Below are 20,207 nucleotides of genomic sequence, written 5' to 3'. Positions count from 1 at the left end.
CACTTGCAAATAAAATACTCTGTTTTCTCTAGGGGCATCTCACTGGGGAAGCAAACTACTCTTAAGGGTAGGCTCCATGCCCAACAGTAAATGACCAAGACAAAAATGAACTCCATAGTATTTTTGTCTCATAATGCTGTCAGAGTATTTTTTTTTTAACCACACAGGTCCTTTGTATATATATTATGATTTCCAGTTTCATGCTTTTAAGGAATTCCTGTGTGTGTGTGTGTGTGTGTGTGTGTGTGTGTGTGTGTGTGTGTGTGTTTCTTGTGCTTTTTTTTTCCTTTGGCCCCTTCTCTTGTCTGATTGTTCTGTCATATTCTGGATTGTTCGTTTTGTTTTACCTTATTGTACTGTATTTTATTATTATTGTTTAGGTGTTTGTTTTCTAATGAGAGACAGAGTGGTGTAGATCCAGACAGAAGGGGAGGTGAGGAAGAATTGGGAGGGATAGGAGGAGGGAAATCTTAATCAGAATATATTGTATGAAAAAGAACTATTTTCAATACAAATATTCTTTGTCCAGTCTGTTACTTAAGTAACTGATTCTAAATGCAACTTTGGGATTTCCTATCTCTTCAATGATTCTTATGCTATGTAAAAAATCTGTATTACATAAATGTGTATGCTTTTTTTTCTATTGATCCAGCTTATATTAATTTAATTCTAAGGCCTATCTGGGGCCCTGAAGAATGGATATGTTATTTTCCTGCCTTTACCAAGCAATCTGTCCTTGCTGTACAGTGCAGATTTTAAACCTGCTTTGCCCCTCTGCTGCTTAGATCCTATTAGCTTGTCACAGTCCTTCTGAAAAACCTTCTCTGTAACTGTGCTCTTCTTTATGTTCACAAAACATCAAACATCAAATATTGAGGGCGCCTCTTTATGAAAAGCACTTCCATTAAGTCTCTAGTACCTGCACCTGATCCCAGCTTCCTGGTTGGATAGTAAAGATGTGAAGAAAAACTTAGGGCAAATAATTAGAAATAATTAACAAAATGCTTTAAAATGTTCAGCGTGCCCTAAAGGAGAAATAATGGGCTATATGGAAATGAGGAGGAGCAAACCCTAACCTACATGAGCACTAATGAAAGCCTGGCAAATGAGTCAAGTATGGTTGAGGCAAGAAAAGAAAAACAAAACAAAACAGGATTTCAAGCAAAGGGACAAACACGTAGAATTGCCTGGGGACAGAAGGGAGGGAATATGGTAGATTTTAAGATCTGTAAGAAAAATCCATTAAGTATAGGATTGAGGATGCAGGTTTGGAGCATACCAGAAGGCCCTGGCCACTAGGGCAGGCATGACTGCATTTCCTCCACACAAAAGCTCATGCACACCACCACCCAACTACAACCACTTGAGCACGCAGCACAGGAAGTCCAAGCTGTTCCCTGCAAACCCTGGAGCCAAACCCTACTCCTCCTAGCAGCAGCAGACCTAGGGCCAGCACAGCTAGAAAAAAGGTCATCGCTATGGGTGCATACTGCTGGTCCTCTAGCAGGTACCTCATTCAAAACTCTGGTTGGACTTAATACTTAAGAGTAATTATTATTATTTGCTTATTTTGATACTTTCATATGTTTTTTTGTTTTTCAGATCATTTCTTTTACCTTAGTGTGGGAGTTTTCTGTATGTGGAGATCTTGTTGAGTTGAAATATAATTGTTTCTTTTGAGACACATGACTAAACACTGTATTAAAGATACTATCAATTATACAAAAATGGGAATCACATAATTGCATTTCTATTTTTAATAATTTTTCAGAAATGCTTGAAAAATAGAGATACGTTTGCAAAAATTTACAATCTTTTTCTTAATAAACCCAAAATCAGCTATATGAGTTAAAGTAGATAATTCTCAATTGGCTGTTTTCTTTCTTCTTCTTCTTTTTCTTTTTTAACCTAAACAAATACTAAAATTATAGCAATTTACTGCTGGAAATAGCACAACAGATTTAGTACAGTTCAGCAATGTTCACTGAATTACTTTTGTTGTGTCTGCACACTGAACTCCTTGCCAATTATGACAGTTAACAAGGTTTATCTTCAAAGAGAGAAAAGTATTTATTCCCCCAACTTAGAACATATATGCCAGAGGAAATCTCTGAGGGACCTCACTGCTAAGGAATAAGTTCTTATTAGAGTTGCTTCTCCCACAACCATGCCATTATGCCAGATGGATACTGTGGGCTTTGAATAAATGCTCCGGCGGATCAAGCTCACTTCTCATTCTTGAAAGCAGGCAGGGATACTCCTCCTCCTTTTGCCAATCCATGAGTGGTGTAATAGAGAGATTCTGGGAGTGAAGTTGGTGGATGGTGGAAAAGGATGAGTAAGTCTTCACAACTTTACCTCCCTGCTGTAAAGAGTAAGAGGCTCTGGTGGCAGTTTCACCATCAAGGAAGCCTTGTGAAGACCCAGCCACACAGCATGTGGATACAAATCAAGCAAACAGAGTAAGGACCTGCCTGAGGTGTGCTTGTAGGCTTCCCTACTGCATTAGACTAATGACAGCAGATTGGCATGCATTTGCTGATACTTGTGCTACCAAAGCATTCACATATACAAGGGTGTTTCCTTGGTGTAAAATTATACAACTGATAATACATATTGGCTTAAGTTATTGCCCTAGTCAGACCAAACAATAAAAATTTATCATTCAATGCTTCAGTTATAATTTTCTAGATGTTCATTTAAAGAAAGACCTAAAACAAATTTCATACCACTTCCACAGGTACTAACATATAAGAAATATAGGCTGTGTACAACCTAATATAATTGAACATTTGGGTGATGGATGAAAATCATTAAATAATACACAAATGCAAATCAGTAAATGCCTTCTCTAGCTAAAATACAATAAAAGCAGCATTTTAATTTCTTTACATAAACTTTGCAATGATGGCTCATGGGCCAAATCAAGGCTGTATCTGTTTTCCATGCACAATACACAACATTGATACAGAAATATCACAAAATCATGCATAGCTCTAACTGGCAACAGGGTGTCAGAAATGATGACTTGCTGATCACTTTAAGTTGGCAAAAAAATCTGTTCGGATTACTTTACACATAGTCCAGTTCACCCATTTGTATCTCTAAAAGTCATCAATATTTGCGACTTCTTATCTATGCACATACGTTAATGTCTTCCTAGCTCAGTCCAGATTTATGTTACACACAAGAAAAAAAAAACAGATGGAAATTCAAAACTAACAAAACAGAATTAAATAACTACACATGGTCTTTTTATAGCATTGTGACCACCAGATTTCCTTTCTGGTAGGCACACACCTTACCTGCAGCTCTTTTTCTTCCATCTTCCTTTGGAGCACTTTAAGACACTTGGTGAAATCAGTGTGGTCTTGGTCAGGAGTTGAAATAAGATCACAGCCCTACATGTTGAAGACAGAGAAAGTTAAGAATAAGTAAAGATTTCAGCACATGATCAAAAGGACAAGCTCTAAAAGTAAGGAAATGTTTTTAAAGTAAAGATAGGCTATCATTAGATAAATCCTATGAGGCCAGTACTATCCCCTCATTAGAATCAGCATCATTATCTTTATACCTTTTTTCTTTCACATAAAGGGACACACCAGGAATGAAGTTACAATTATAAGATGATTATGTCAATCATTTTTCCTAAGGAAAGTACATATTTTAACATATAATCAGTCCTTCAGAGATACTGATGTAATAACATTCAAGATTAAAATAAGGACTTTGTACTAATATAATAAATTATACTCACAGTGAAATTCCTGAATTAAAATGAAAGTATTTCTTTAAAACTCCAGTTTTCTTTAACCAGACTTCATCACTTGAGTTACATGAATGGAAAAACTAACATTAATATTGAACTAGTGATTATATTTTATACTTTAGGTAAAATCCAGCTAGCTGTCCTATAAGAGTCCTTTATAGTCCTGCTTCCCCATGTGAGCAGCAGCAGAAAGAACTTCCCCTGTGCACATATGTGTCTTGAATTATCTTTGAGACATTATAGAGTCAAGTTGTAACTTCTTTGCCTTCTTTATAACATCTCACCATCTGCAAGATACCAAAGCCTATTCCAAAAGACAAAGCCAGAAGAATGCAGTTCCTCATCTCCCATGAACTTATATGGATAAAGAGCCTATTTTTTTTATTCATTTACATACCAACCACAGATCCCCCACTCATCCCTCCTCCTGCTCCCCAACCCCTCCTGCTTTCCTCCAAGAAGGCACGTTTTCCCATGGGGGGATAGTTAAGCCTGGTACATTCAATTAAAACAGGACCAAGCCCCTCCCTGCTTTATCAGGGGTGAGCAAGGTGTCTGACCACAGGTAATGGGATCCAGAAAGCCAGCTGATGCACCAGGGACAGATCCTGATTACACTGCCAGGGAACCCTTAAACATACCCAGTTACACAACTGTTTCCTATATGCAGAGGGTCTAGTCTGGTCCTAGACAGGAAGAACCTGTATTTTTGAAAAGACGTCTTCTTTCCCAATGTCGTACAGAGGAAAAGGTATATAAAACCAGACCAAGAAGGAACTCCATACTTCTTAAATCAGTAATGAAACAATTCTTGGATTCTTGACAAGCAGCTGAGTAAGGGAAAGTTAAACATAATCCAGTGTATAGGGTTGCCATTCAAAGAGTTTTCAAGGATACAAAACACCCATACGGACTCCTAAATTATTCTAAGAACCATCCTCAGTAGATTTAAGGCTTCTTCTTTTACCTCAAGGTCTCTCTAAATGTGTCAAGCTCAACCTGTGCTTTATTCATTTATGACTTCCTTCCAATGAAGTGACCAGTGAAAAAATTAATTTCTCACCATTCAGAAATATATGATGCTCTAAAAGACATATATGTCATCTTTACAAGATCAAAGACATAATTTCCTGACCCTAAAAGAACATTGAAATTTGCTATAATCACCAAGCAAGGGCATGAAGAAGTGGCTGATCTAAAGCTAACAGTCTTAAAAAGAAAGACATATGTGAGTCACTTAGGGATATTAATAAAGTGACAGATAAGGCTGTCACTAACTACCACTATATGGAGAGCTCCCTGAGGGTAGGAACTGTGTTTCTTTCTGTACTGTTTCCCATTCTGGCACCTATCTGCTACACAGTAAATATCTAATAAATATTTTCATGATGTTTATTTTTTGCAGTGTAGGAATATATTATACTAAATGTGTTAAATGTATACATATTTAAAGATGTTTATAGAAATATGTATTGGCAATAAGCTGGGACAGCATCTTCTTGCTAAGCACACCACATTTAACAACTGAGATTTGTCTTTCTTTTTAAAATAGTGACAACAGAACAACCACACTGAGAAATAAAACTGAACAGGCAAATACTAACAGCAATAGACACAGGACTTAGGACACAGGACTTGCATGATTTGAGCTGGATCCCTCCTGCAGTCTAGCTTGCAAAGGATCAGAAAGTCTTATGCAAGCCACAAAGGAAGGGAAACAATAGATATCCAGCTGTGAAGCTTATGAACCCCAACACTGACCAACATGGTAAAGAGACACATGGTGTAAGAATAGCATTCTTTTTTAATTAATTAATTAATTAATTAAGAGCTGAGGACTGAACCCAAGGCCCTGCGCTTGCTATTACCACTAATCCCCAACCCCAAGAATAGCATTCTTAATCTTGCCAGTAGCCAACAGCTCTCTAGTTGTACTGTAGGCCCGTTCCATTCAACATTAGCGAAATCAGGCCTGATGCAGGAAACCTAGATAACTACCTGGCAGTAGTGAGGTCATGGGTCTTCAAAGAAAACCTACTACCTCCACTTTAAAAGATCAGCATAATTCTTAACATACTCTGAAATTTATCCTATACCCACAGATAATTGTAGCTCTCCTCCCATGTCAAAGAAGTGTCTCTTTAGAGAAAGTGGAGACCATTACAGAAATTCACAACTAGACACAACACAGAGATCAATCAATCACAGGGACTCCAGCCCCAGGGGATTCATCTACAACACAACTACAATAACCAAGGAAGGCTCCAGGAACACTGGAAGAGGGGATGGAAGGTTCTAAGAGCCAGAGGATGAGGGAGACTGACGTGTGACTGTGTTTCTGAGAAATGGCTGATTAAAGAAGACCTGAAAAACGACGAGATCAAGACATGCTAACACAGGAAGGGAAAAAAAATCTCAAAACGTCCCATCTGCAAACAAAGAGCAACAGTCAACTAATGACTATTGAGAAAAGGATAAATACCGTCTCCTAGCGCTGAAACCCATAACTGATTATCTAGTATAAAATGGTGAGCCCAGAAATCATACACACATTAACAAAAATGGACGCAGCAGATTGCACTTACGTATCTGTGCATGCACACACATCAGAATAATGATCTAAGAAAAATAGGCTATCATTTTGAGAATGAGAGGGGCACATGGAATGGGATGGAAAGAGGAAAGGGAATGGGGAAAATTTTGTAATTACATTTTAAGTAAAAGACATTAAAAATAAAAATTTAAAAAAATTGAAAAATAAAAAGAGGATATGAAGTTGGGAGGGGTGACTTTGGATTTGGAAGTGGATACTGATGGATGAATGTGATCAAACTACATTGTATACTGGTTTGAACTTTTCAAATAATACATTATGTATGTGCATATATATATGTGTATATATATACATACACACACATATATATATACATATATATATATATATTTAAAGTTGACTTCACTTTTTCTCAGTCCTCTAGAAAACAGTAAGTCTAATAAAGAGAAAGTATAAGGTAACAATGAAAAAAATGATAGTTACGTAAGTTATCTATCAAGGCACATCCATATTAGATAGGGGGATATTGACCATGCTAAATAAAAACTAACTTGATCAGAGTCAGAAGCACTAGAGTATTGAACATTTTTCACTGATTTGCTATTTTCTTTTTAAAAAGTTAAAGTCCTCACAACACTCAATACTCCCAAACTTAGAAGAAAAGGCCATGAAGCTTAGCATTAAAAAGACTTGAGTTTCCAATTGATGGTCTGCAGGATTAGTTTCCTGGAAGTAATACATATATTTTAACTAAAAATATACTGAAAAACCCACAAAGTTAAAACTACAATGATCTTAAATAGTCTTAAGGTGCTGTTCCTTGGTAAAAACTGCATTTTCATTGATTTTTCTTAGTTTCATAAAATGCAGGGTTTTTTTAAAGCAAAAAAGTATTATTATTTTATGAGTCAGGAGGTGGTTCCATTTTCATATTGCATATGTCTGTGTTTATTTTTTCGTTAGTTAACAAGGAGATACTTACATGACTTAATTTTACTAAGTTCCCTCTATGAATATGCTGCTTTCTCAAGCTGGATTGTGATTTTTGATATTATATTTCATTAATTGTAGTTTACAGTGACTTAAAACAAAAATCTGGACTGATGCTACACAGTTCAGAATATGTTGATGCCAAGGTTATTCTAATTTTTGTTCTAACCCAAAGTAATCTTTTGAAGATGTGGACTCACACACCCGCCTGAACACTCCTGACGTACACAAACACTAGAGGAAAAGCAAGAAGTATGGGAATGAGAGCAACCACTTTAAGAATTCTGTTCTAGCTTTGAGTTGACAATAATCTCATTTATCAAGCATCTCTCATCCCATAAACAAAAGGAAGGAAAATTACAAAAACTTAATTGTAAGTTACCAGTCAACTGCTTTTTAAGTCTTATTATATGTCTTAAATCTGCAGCTCTGTTAAAATAATGCTGTGTAGTGTCTGGGGTAGGGGGAGGGATAATAGCTCACTTCTAGAGTGCTTGCCTAACATGAAGGAAACCTAGTGTTAGATCCTAAACACACACAAAAAAAAAACATACAATTATTATCTTTATCATATGAAGAAGAAGGGATCTACCAGATACTAAAAACACAGTCTAGCAGAAATAAAATATGAACACTATGAATAGTAACATATAAAATATAAATTACATTTGATTACTCATGAGAAAGTAAAACAGAAAGACAGTCAGGCTCCTTATCTTCTTATTGCCATTTAGAAAAACTCCTAGAAAAGCTTGCTTATGTTTAATGTGTGTCTGAAGAAAATAGTTTTCAGTTCATTCTTAAATCACATTTTTCCTTTTGGCAGGTAGTGTGGACATTTGAAATAATATTTTAGCTTTTGCACTAAGCCACATTCTCTATAAAATAACTTTATCAGGAATTCCTGTACTTGAGGAATAAACATGCCTCTACTAATATTTAAAAAGCCCTTTTTGCAGGCTTGGACCTGTTCAGTGTAATACTTCAAAGTAGCGTCACTAGATCAGAAGGCAAGAAACAATTTGAAAATTCTTTACAAAAGTAGCCTCCATTTCACAGTATGGTATACATAAATGGATATTATAAAGTATTTTATATTTTATAATTCATACATAGAGTTATATGTAATTGTTCCAAGCAAAAACTACCTTAAGGGTCTACATTATTTATAATCTGTGTGTGTGTGTGTGTGTGTGTGTGTGTGTGTGTGGAGAGAGAGAGAGAGAGAGAGAGAGAGAGAGAGAGAGAGAGAGAGAGAGAGAGAGAGAGAGAAGCAGACAAAGACATAGAAAGTGACACATAAAGAAACAAAGATCCTCAAGCTTAGGGAAGTAATCAATGTTACCCATATAGTCAATGATATTCTACATGAAATTTGAAAATATCACCATAAACTCATCCCAAACAATGAAGAACCAAGACAACCAAAGGAGATTTTTGAAGTAAGATGGCTGAACTTGACCTTCCCTCAGATTTAAAAGTAATTAAAACCAAAATGTTGGCAAACTGCATCAAGGGAAGACGGGTACCCGCAGGGCAGAGGAAGCCATCTGTATGGTACGCAGCTATCTTCTTGGAACCTGACTGGGACCCAGGGACATGTAATGTGCAGCTGTTGGTTGAACAGTCTTGAAGAACTGGGGAGAAAGAATTAAATATATGCACATGCACATTTGGAAACTGAACATCAGACAAGAAATAGGGTCAGAGAAGCGATCAGACTTTGGGGTAGGTGATCTCTTAAATGAAATAAAAAATACCCATTGTTCTGTATTATTTTGATTGTGTTCTGACAAATAAAGCTTGCCACTAGCTGACCAAAATTAACTACAGGTTTTGGAGAATGCACACACATAGGACAGGAAGTAGTAAGGCAGGGCAGAGAGGGATCTTGGCACTTTTGGAGGATGGAACGGAGCAGGTACGAGAAGAGTGGTGGCTTCTCTGCTCTTTCAGGTTCTTATTCTGATATCTGACTCCTGAATTTTTATTGATAAAGAATATTTAGATGAGTGCTTCATCTCACCCCTGATTTTGTGGCCACAGTTTGCAACTGCAGCCACCAGAGGCAGCTGGTTTTTCCTCTTGCCTCAAGCCTTCTGAGTAACTCTGGGACTGTCTTGTTGCAGCCATTCTACAACAATCTCCACAGGCCTCAAACTCCATAGGTGCCTGGGCTCCAAATGCCACCAAAGTTAGCAGTCCACTACTGGCTGGCTTTGCCTTCAGACAGTTCCATGCTCTCACTTCCTGCCCATCACACTGCTGCTTCCTCCTGTTCCCTGCGACTGCCTTTTATACAGCTGGCTCCTTTGCTCCTTTTGCCTGTGGGTTGTGGGCTTCCCCTGGACCCCATCCTCAGACTGCTGCCACCCTAAGCTAGCGGCCTTAACACTCGCTCTGGCTTCTATTGTTGTTGCAACTGCCACACACTCTCAGCTCATGGTTATGGTAACCGTTATATTAATTATCATGTATAATATAATTAACAAGTTTTTTGTTAAAGTACAAAGAAATGTAAGGCATTAGAATTTTTTAGATTTAGCAATGAAACAAAGATAATTTGAATTTTATAGGCAAATATACTTAAGTTGCGTGGTAATTACATATTTATTACTTTTTATGGTTTTACACCTCATGTATTTCATACAATTTTTTTGAAATTACCTATAATTTCTTACTAAGTAGGGGTAGAGAGTAGGTTAACTTTTGTAGTGCTAGTGGCTAAAACAATTAATACAGATCAAACACAGTTTTCTTCCATCCTGCCTATTAAAATTGTACAATCCTACAATGACAGGAAATTTACGAATAATACATTTGAATTCTGAACAATTCTATTAAATGTCTATCATATTATCATATCAAGTTGGAAGATATCATCATTTATTGTCTTATAACTGGTCTTAGTTGTACTCTATGGAATCATATAAAATTAGGAACATTTGCCTAGGTTTTATTTTTCTCATATGCATTCCACTGATATTGGTTGTTAAATCATTTAAGACAGAATATCAAATAATAAAAATGGTCCCTCTCAGCTTCAGGAGTGCTCAGATATGATAGAGATGTGTTTGTTCCCTGACTGCATCCTTTCTAGGGACAACAGTGATAAGGAGAGCTGAAGACAACACCCTTCTTGAGAACTTCTGGATTCTCACTGGGTCAGGGTATCTGAAAGCAAGACCCACAGTGAATGCCTGAAAGCATGGATAACAAGTGCAATATACATTATGTTTTCCTACGCATACTGTTGCTATAATTCTTTCATGAGGGAAGACGTAAAGCAATGTCTGAATCTTTTCCCACGGCCCTGAGATAGTGCACTTGGGAATCAATGAAGTTATTGGGCTTTCTTGCAGAATGTAGGTGAGGGGCGACTTACAAGGATGAGAGCATTTAGCTCTCCCCACAACTGGCTGCACCTAGAAAGTGTTACTCAACAGGGATGATGGTGTCCCTTATAGCAACATTGATGGAGCACTTTCTCCTGTCTTCCACACCTCTATGTACTCTAGCCCTCCCCCCACGTCACAGGCAGTATTATAGGTGGCAGGGAGCACCTGGATACTCAGGGGAGAGTTTTGTGTCCTACAGTCATCACCACCCAGTTGGGATGATCTTGTATAAGGGGGCACAGCTGAACTCCCCAAGACAGTGGCTGCTTGGCTTGGAGGACAGTTACTCATAATACCCATATATGTCTATAATAATGTTTGACTCATAACGTAAGCATAAGATAAATTAAAAATATAGCCAATAACAAACAGACTTTAATAGCATTAAATCTCTGTCATTCTCAATATCCCACTGAAGTGGATTCACATTTTTTCACCATGACAATATGAAAAAACATAATGCCTATCTGCCACCCATGTGGTAAGACATGATGAGATGAACAGAGGTGAATGTCATAGGTATGGTGACCAAGGATTAGAAGGGTTGCTTGCATATGGCCACCTTAGCAGCTGCCATGCTAACTGAAGCAGCAACCAGATCACCTCTGGTTACACACACACACACACACACACACTGGACACATTGGAAAAGGGGATGACTCATGGCCCATACAGAACAGATCTAGATGTTGTAAAACTTGGTGATACTACTTATAATGGTACATAATTTAAAAGTGGCTTTTTTTGCCAGGCAGCACTGGTGCACGCCTTTAATCCTAGTACTCGGGAGGCAGAGGCAGGCGGATCTCTGTGAGTTCGAGGCCAGCCTGTGCTACCAAGTGAGTTCCAGGAAAAGGTTCAAAGCTACACAGAGAAACCCTGTCTCAAAAAACCAAAAAAAAAAAAAAAAAAGTGGCTTTTTTTTTTTCAATTTCTAGGGATTTGCATTAAATGTATTTGGCTTCAATTAACTTTCACTAACTGAATCTACAGCAGATGGAACCACAGCGAAGAGACCCACTATATTCTACAAGGCATCTTTTCAACAAAAAAATAGGTAAAATGAAAATATATCTAAAAAATGACATTCTGCCTAAGCCAGACATTTTATTAAGAAAATGCCATAAAGGATTAAATATTATAGACTGTTTTAAATATGAGGGTATATCTGCAAAAAGAAAATATTTCCTCAAGATGATTTATGTTAAAATGACAAAGAACTTACCAATACAAGAAAGTTTTTTTTTCATTCAAATAGCATGGCTCCTAGTCTCATCAGCAAAGCAGTTCTTCTCAAATGTCTACATAAGAAATAATCATATGTAGATGCACTCAAAAAGGCTTATGCAACATCCTATAAGTGATGAAGTCCCAGGAAATAGATAAATCATGCCATGAAAGCTATAGTTTAAGATGCATTGGAACTCAAGACAAGTAAGAACTGAGAAAAATGGCAACAATGACTATAAATATTTCATGAAGGTTCTACACAAGAGATCACTCATATAAAATTATAGGTAAAACTATGCCATGAGGTATGAGGTATTAAATAAATGTAAAACATTAAATCATCAATAATAGTACTCACTAGAACATAGTAATTATCTGAATCTGCTGAATTAATAAGCTAACAAATATGGGAAGGAATATGAAAACTAAAGGCTAAAAGTAATAGGAAGTAAAGAACACAGAGAAAATATATTTGTTGGTAACTAAACAGAGTAGTTGCCCAGACAAAGAATAATATCTAAAGGTGGCTGGGGATTGTTCAGTCCTATAATTCCCCTGAAAACCATCACCTCCAACATCTCTGTAAGTACTACTTACAACAACAGCCATCCAACTGCCGTCACCACCATTAATTCCCAACCATTACTCCCTCCACACCATGATCACCATCATCACAACTTCCAACACCACTGTCATTTATACTACTATTGCCACCATTACCATTTCAACTATCACAGTCATCTCCACTACCACCACCATCACCAATGTCACCCCCATTACTATGATCACCTCCACCCCCACCACCAACATTCCCAACACTGTCATCACCATCATGTCATAACTACCACTTTACAATGGAAAGATGAAAAAAAAAAACATGAAGTGTGTGTTGCTGTGAATAAGCCCTATCCATTTGCTAGGCAGACACAAAGCGAAACTATTTGTACTACCTTGAACTATATGTTCCACCATCCTACAAGTTTCAGAATCCTCAAATTGCCATGGGCACTCTTAAGCATACCATATACCTCAACATCAATGGAATTGTAGATTTGGCTATTGATTATTTGCCAAAAAATGCACATTAAAGGTACTTATTTCTTTTCCACAATTCTTAATTTACAAATCTAACCCAATCAAATAACCTTTGATATTTTTCTCCTTTTATACTGGCTCTCTGTGAACTAGGCAGAGGAGACTGTTCATGTTAGAAAGTTGTTATCCCTAAAACATGACATTCAGTATGTGAAAGTTCTTCATAACTAACTCCTTTCCTTCCTTCAGATTCTTGTTAAAATTCCATCTTCAAGAGGCTGTCCCACCATACCACACTATTTAATAATATGAGTTCTTAGGTTTCCCTTGGTCAACCAGTGCAGACCTGATTGTGGTACCTCTAGAATTCTCTTACCTTACTCAAAATCTCCAAACTCTCTCTCTACAAGGCCTATCATCTCTTAACATTCTGTGTGCTACTTATGGTCTCTTCATACTAAGAGATTCCTTCTGTGGAGAAAGTGTGATTCTTAGTTTTATTGACTGCATCCTATGGACACTGAGTACCACAAAGTAAAGACACTGCATTCCCAACAGTGCATGCACTCTGCCTAGGTGGGAGAATATTGTTAGAGGTAAAAGATTTGATTTTCCTCCAAATTATTATCCTCCAAACACTAGTACAAGTGTTCTTTACTAGTGCTTTAAAAATTTGCAGTGACAGAATATTCAATGATCTGCAGGCAGGCAGGCAGGCAGGCAACTAAGTCTCCCAGAAGGTTCATTCAATAGATCATATGCCAATCTCAAAGAATGTTAGATTGTTAAGCTTAACATTCTCGAAACAGACTAAAGCTTATGAATGACAGCAATGTGTAGTGTTATTTGCTCCGCCCATGATCTTGGGCTATGGGACCTAAAGGTGGTGGTGCTTCTTGCTCTCATATGTGACCTCTTAAAAGGAGAGGGAGAAGGGCCACATGCCCCTTCTCCTTGCTCCTGCCTGTGAGGAAGATTTGCTCCTGGTCAGATCAGAGTACTACTTCAGCTGTCTATTCCTTTCTGTATTTGTGAGTGTATTTCCTCAGTTTACCTTAATAAATTTCCCTAATATTTCTTAAACAGACTCCTGTGGATTTATTGCTTTAGCAATGTTTCAAGTTCAAATGAAATAGGCTATGCTTTCCTCTCAGATTCATTAGTATCTCTGCTTCCTTTATGTTAACATGAGCCCAGGGCAACTCCTGGTACCTTACTTACTCCCAGACCCAAGTTGTTCTTACATCACTGCTGAAAGCATTGTCAAAGTATGTGAAAATTACAATATGAAATGACTAGTAATAATGAAATGCGAAGATCTGGCCTCTCCACAACTCCTACCTCCCATTCTTTACGTTCTTGACATGAGTCATTTGCTAAAACAGGTTTGGTTATTACTTCTTTCTTTCTTTTTTCTTTTCTTTCTTTTCTTTTTTTTTTTTTTTTTGGTTTTTCTAGACAAAGTTTCTCTGAGTAGCTTTGGTTATCTTGGAACTGGCTTTGTAGACCAGGCTGGCCTCAAACTCAGAGATCTGTCTGCTTCTGCCACCTGAGTACTGGGATGGGCTTGGTTTGGTTATTTTTAAAGAAAGAAAACAAAAAACAGAAAAGAAAAGGAAGATAAAAGAAGAGAGAAAAAGATGCCATCCATCCTTGCTTGGGTACTCATGTCCTCTGACTTTCTCATACATATAGTTTGATATTCATGAGATGCCAGAACTTAAAATACACCAAAGATTTAGAGATGACCATATGCCACAATTCAGATGAAAGGGAGCCAAGAACTGCCTTATGTGATCAAGAACCAGTGAAAAGCCTTCTGCTCCACAGCAGAACATGTGCAGAGATGCTGCTAAGCTGCAGCTTAACTGCCAGAGTCCTTAGTGTGCTCCCTGAGCAGTACACTGCCTCTGAGCAAAGGAGTCAGAAGCAGAAGAACCAGGCACCTGGAGATCATTCCAAGAGCCTGACTGTGCCTGTGCATAGCTCTGTCATCTCAGTTACAAGACACAACAAAAGACTTCTATTTCGTGTTGCTGTGGCACACTGCTTTCTATTACTTGCAACACAAGTATTATCACAGCACCTTTCCACAGAGGAAGAAAACACTAATTTAAGGTTTTAGGTATAGCATATTGGACAAACAACATCTTTCATTTTTTTTCTACATCTAGAACTAAAAACTGTAGAAGATATGCTATTATTTGGCTTTGTGTCTGCCATGTTCAGGTTAATACTTAGGAATTTAAAATCTAAGAATTTGAACATTATGAACATTTTGTAATCAGGGGAAGATAAATCATGTATAGGGTGTGAGCATAGAGAACATATAGGCCAAGATCTTAAAGATATACCAGTCTATTATTCAAAAATCATTCTCTGTCATCTTGAAGAATGAACTTATACTAATAAAATACTGTCACTATAATGATATGTAACTTAGTGAGTCAATAACAACAGATAGGAAGGAGTTCATAATAACACCTATAATTTTAACATAAAAATAAAGCATTAACCTCTTAGTATTCTATTCTAACCTCAGAGTTACTCAAAGTCCTTGGAATAAAGGTTTACCAGAAATACCTGTATATTAAATGAAAAGACAAAGTTTCCTTGTTTATTCTCATCCTCTCTCTCCCTCCCTCCCTCCCTCCCTCCCTCCCTCCCTCCCTCCCTCCCTCCCTCCTCCTCCTCCTCCTCCTTCTTCTTCTCTTCTCTCTCTCTCTCTCTCTCTCTCTCTCTCTCTCTCTCTCTCTCTCTCACTCACTACAGAAGAAGCAAGAATTGAGAATAACTCCATAGGGTGGGAGTTGGATGGAGAGATGACCTAGGTTCAATTCCCAGTACCTACAAGGCAGCTGTCTGTGGCTCCAGTAACTGATGACCTCGTCTGTCCTCCACTGGCACTTCATACATACATCGCATAGGTATACACGAAGGCAAACCATCCATACATAAAGTAAAAATAAAAGAATTCCTCAACAGGGTTGGTAAGACAGCTCTGCAGGTAATGCAGCTTGCTGCCAAGACTGAAAACCTACATTTGATTCCTGGAACTTATAGTGGAAGGAGACAACTGACACACTCATGTTATCCTGTGACCTTCTTAATACACACACACACACACACACACACACACACACACACACACACACACAACAAAAAGAAATGCCTCTGTAATCCTAAGAGGAAAAATTTATTCCATCATTATGTTTCAGGTAATGTGAAACAAGAGACCTTCATAAAAGTTTAAGAAGTATCATACAAGTATAACAATCATTAGAGAAAATAATGCTATAGTGGCCAGCATTGCTACCTTCCAAAAATAATAAATACCTATATATGTAGTTAATACAATGTTTTATTTCTTTGCAATACTAAGGATTGAATCCAACGTGCACTGCATTACAGCACTAGATCATTTTATTAAATCTCTTAACAGGTGAAAATTTAAAATGTGCAATTTCTACAGTAAGGCAACAAAAGCCCCAAGACCTACTGCAATACACTGTGATGGGTGATACTATCCATAGAATTGTTCATGGATTACACTTAATTCTCCATTCAGGAGTAAATGAAGCATAGAAAATTGAAAGGTAAAGAATTAGATTGTAGGACTGGGGATGCAGGTCAGAGAAAACAGCTTGCCTAGCATGTGCCAAGACTTGGCCCTTGGTTTAAAATATCAGACTGTAATATGAAACTTATAATAATAATAATAATAATAATAGTAATAGTAATAATAAAATAAATAACAAGTTAAAAATAACTACTTGAAATAATTAATAATTGTATAAAAGACGTACAAATTATAAATAATAAAATTAGTTTTATGTTTAGCCCAACAACTTATAAGAACTGAGTAAACTGAAGAATAAAAGAGAAAATTTACATTAACTGAGGTAGTGCTTCATATCTAAGATAATACACTCATGGAAAAGATAGTCCAAGATGTGATACAAATTATGCTTGAGGGAGAACTTCTTTTCTTGGGACTAGGAATATAGGCTCAGTGTTGGTAGATCATCTGGTACTAGTCAACCCTAGTACTAAACTAAAAAAATCTTGTCTGGAAAAGTATTATTATTACTTCAGGAAAAAGGAACCTTGAGAAAGGGAGGGAAGACATGGCTTTCCTCATGAATAGGGAAATCTGTGCCTGCATCTTAAAGGGGAAGAGGGAGGAGGTACCAATCAGCCAGTGAAAAGGAGTTTGATGAACAGACAGAGAATGGCTGAATTGTAACTCTCCTTCTCACATTCTCTTCATTTCTAAAATATAAACTCAGATAAACCAGGCAATGTGTCTAACACAGGAAAGCAACAGTGACGGTGTGAATCTGGGTATTGAATATGGCCGCCTGGGGAGATGATACTTTCCTTCTGGTTCCTAAGGTGGTGCCAAGTCTCAGTGCTCGCCACTGGCTCCCGTAAAGTGCAGCGTGCAGTGATGTAACAAAGGTGCTTTCCTGCTAGACAATGTGAAGTGCAGCCTCGGGGGCAGCTAGACAAACACCATTGTATAAAGAACTCCATAAATAATTCAGGGTACTTTCGAACAAGTTTTCATCTACTTCTAAGAAAAAGACAGCAAGGAAACAACCAGGTGTCAGGGACAGAGTAAGAGAACTACTGATGAAGAGTTTCAAGAATATGACCAAGGATGATGGGTCCACTGAAACACTACCAATGACAACATCTGTAACAGACACAGACACAAAATGCTATAAAAATTAATCCTGATAACAGCAACATCACAGATAACCTAGAACAAGAGTAGGTTTATGTTCAGTGTGGTGTATATACGAAATTGCTTTTTAAATTTCAAACCCTAAGGTTGTGTTCAGTATTTAGATTATTTTTAATAGATTTAGATTCATGTATTTTAAAATTCTTTGTATGTAAGTGTTTTTTCTGCATGTCTCTTTGTGTACCATTTTGTGTGCCTAGTATCTGTGGAGGTCAGAAGAGAGCATCTATCTGGCAGGAACTGGAGTTATAGATGGGTGTAAACAACCATGTGGGTGACAGGAACTGAAGGCAGGTTCTCTGGAAGAGCAGCTGGTGTTCTTAAGCACCCACCCATCTTAACAGCCCCCTTCTATTATTATAACTAACCTATTTTGTTAATATATACATATTTTATATTTTGCTATAAAGTGTCCCCACAGCCTCATATATTGAAAGCTTGCTCCCTTAGCTGATGGGGTTGTTTTAGGAAGGTAGTTAAAATTTTAGAAGGTATAGCCAAGTAGGAGGAAGTACGTCACTAGGGGGATGCCCCAGAATTCTGTTTCCTGACACCCATTCCCTCCATCTCCCTCCCTCCTCCCTCCCCACATTCCTGACAACTATGATAGTCAGTTTCACCTCAGACCCAAAGCAACAGATCCTGGCTTTGGTTGGAAATCAGGAACCAAAAAGCTAATGTGCCCACATGTTGCGAAGCAGGTAGTAAACATTAAATGAATAGTCATTTAACAAGTCCAGCATGGGAAGGACAGTATTCCTCTAGGCCAGAGATCAGCAAACTTTATGGAAAGAGAGAGAAAATTATTCTTATTATGCTTAGGAGACCACAGGGCCAATTACTAGACTCTATCTTTAAAGAAACAAAGAGGGAGAGCTATGTTCCACTAAACCTGAAACTTTAATTTCATGTGGTTTTCATGTGTCATAAAGTATTATTCTTCTTTTGATATTTTCAACCATTTTAAAAATGTCAGAGCCACTTTTTGCTTGCCCACAGTACAAATACAGACAGAAGGCTGGGTTTGCCCTGTGGGCTGTCATTTACCAACTGACACCTGTCTGACCTACAATTCGTTCTTATGACTATGCTTTTAAATCTTATGTATGTGCAAAAAAATTAATAGAAGGAAGGGGTTTCAACACTTTAAAAATATCTCTCTGAATCATACACCTTATTCTTCTGTAAAGAATTTCACAAGAAAAGCCAAGTTGCTGATCTGATCTCTATGACAGTGTGTGGTAACAGGCGCATGGTTGTGGAGCCTTACCACAGGGGCAGAAGAATCTGCAGATCTTAAATGCCACAGGCGGCCCACTTCACCCTGCTGACCAAATTATCGTTAATACTTCCTGAAGAATATTCTGTAGACGTTTACAAAAATACTTTCAAATTTACTGACAACTAAAATAAATTATTACAAGGCAATGGGTGTCAATAATAAACCTAATTTCAAAAGACCAATGCAAAAGTCATTAGACTGCCATTTTTGATTACTTAATTTACGGTTTGCCAATAATTTTGCTAATGTAGGTTAATGAGTTTTTACATTTTGCAGTTATAAAACCTATCAGGTTAGAAGATGCTGACTCCTCTAAAACTCCTTAATGGGAAATAAAACAATCTTTAAAAAAATGTAATAGGATATTAATTGTGATTTCATGCAGTATATCTAAGAAGAGCCTTGCCCTCATAAAATAAGAAACAAGGAGTTGAGTCTAGTAAAATCATTCCCAAGTTTGCTATTAGCTCACTCATTTTAGGTCAAGTCATTTAATACCCATCCATCTATCCAGGATAGAAAATAATTGCACAAATTAACCTGTAACCATTTTATGGGGCTCTGAGACATCCATGGTAACTTCATGGACTATGTTTATAAGGTTACAAATTCAGAACTGGTAGTTCTTCTTCCTCACTTTGAAAATGGATCCCCATTGATTTGCACAATGACACACAAAGTATGTGAAGTTTATAAAGTCTAATATTCTCTATAAACAGATTTCTTTTCAATAAAATACAGTGTAATTCTTTGAAAGATTCAGATAATCTCTAAAAGTATCCATTTTAAACTGTAACTAATTTACAATTAACTGCCTTCCTCAATAAATTAACAATAAAAGTCAACCACTGAGTATACGTGGTATTAAATGCTAGGTGATATGTAAATTATGTTCTTCAATTCCATGATAACTTAATAAGGTAAGTGTAATTACCATAGTGTAGTCTGCTCAAATGGAAAATCTGAGAGATAAGGTAACTTGTCTAAGGCTACAAGCTGATGAGACTTGGACCGAAAGTCCAAATTATTAGCCAACCAAGCCTTGGACTCACCCCTGTTACTTAAACTGGGTATTTTGGAAGGTTTGAGCAGAAACATGGCTTTAGCTTAACCTTCATTTAGTTTGCTTTCTACAGTCCAAATGTCTGAACATCCTTTAGCATGTAAGCATCTGGGACACCATGAATTCGCACAGCTTC

General features: G+C 37.2%; 1 protein-coding gene across 5 annotated transcripts in view; it reads right to left on the bottom strand.

The window, feature by feature from the left end:
• Tpk1 (thiamin pyrophosphokinase 1) overlaps positions 1–20,207 on the bottom strand; it is a 334,542-nt gene that overhangs the window by 160,531 nt on the left and 153,804 nt on the right. For all 5 annotated transcript variants that reach the window (XM_028876442.2, XM_037203607.1, XM_037203606.1 and 2 more), the window contains one exon: positions 3,306–3,401. In XM_028876442.2, the coding sequence (XP_028732275.1) occupies positions 3,306–3,401 (96 nt within the window). The remainder of the gene's footprint in view (positions 1–3,305; positions 3,402–20,207) is intronic.

This window comes from Peromyscus leucopus, chromosome 3 (assembly GCF_004664715.2).
Source record: "Peromyscus leucopus breed LL Stock chromosome 3, UCI_PerLeu_2.1, whole genome shotgun sequence".
NCBI classification, from domain to species: Eukaryota; Metazoa; Chordata; class Mammalia; order Rodentia; family Cricetidae; genus Peromyscus; species Peromyscus leucopus.
The sequence above is the reverse complement of the archived record's forward strand: the minus strand, read 5'-3'. Positions and strand labels throughout refer to the sequence as shown.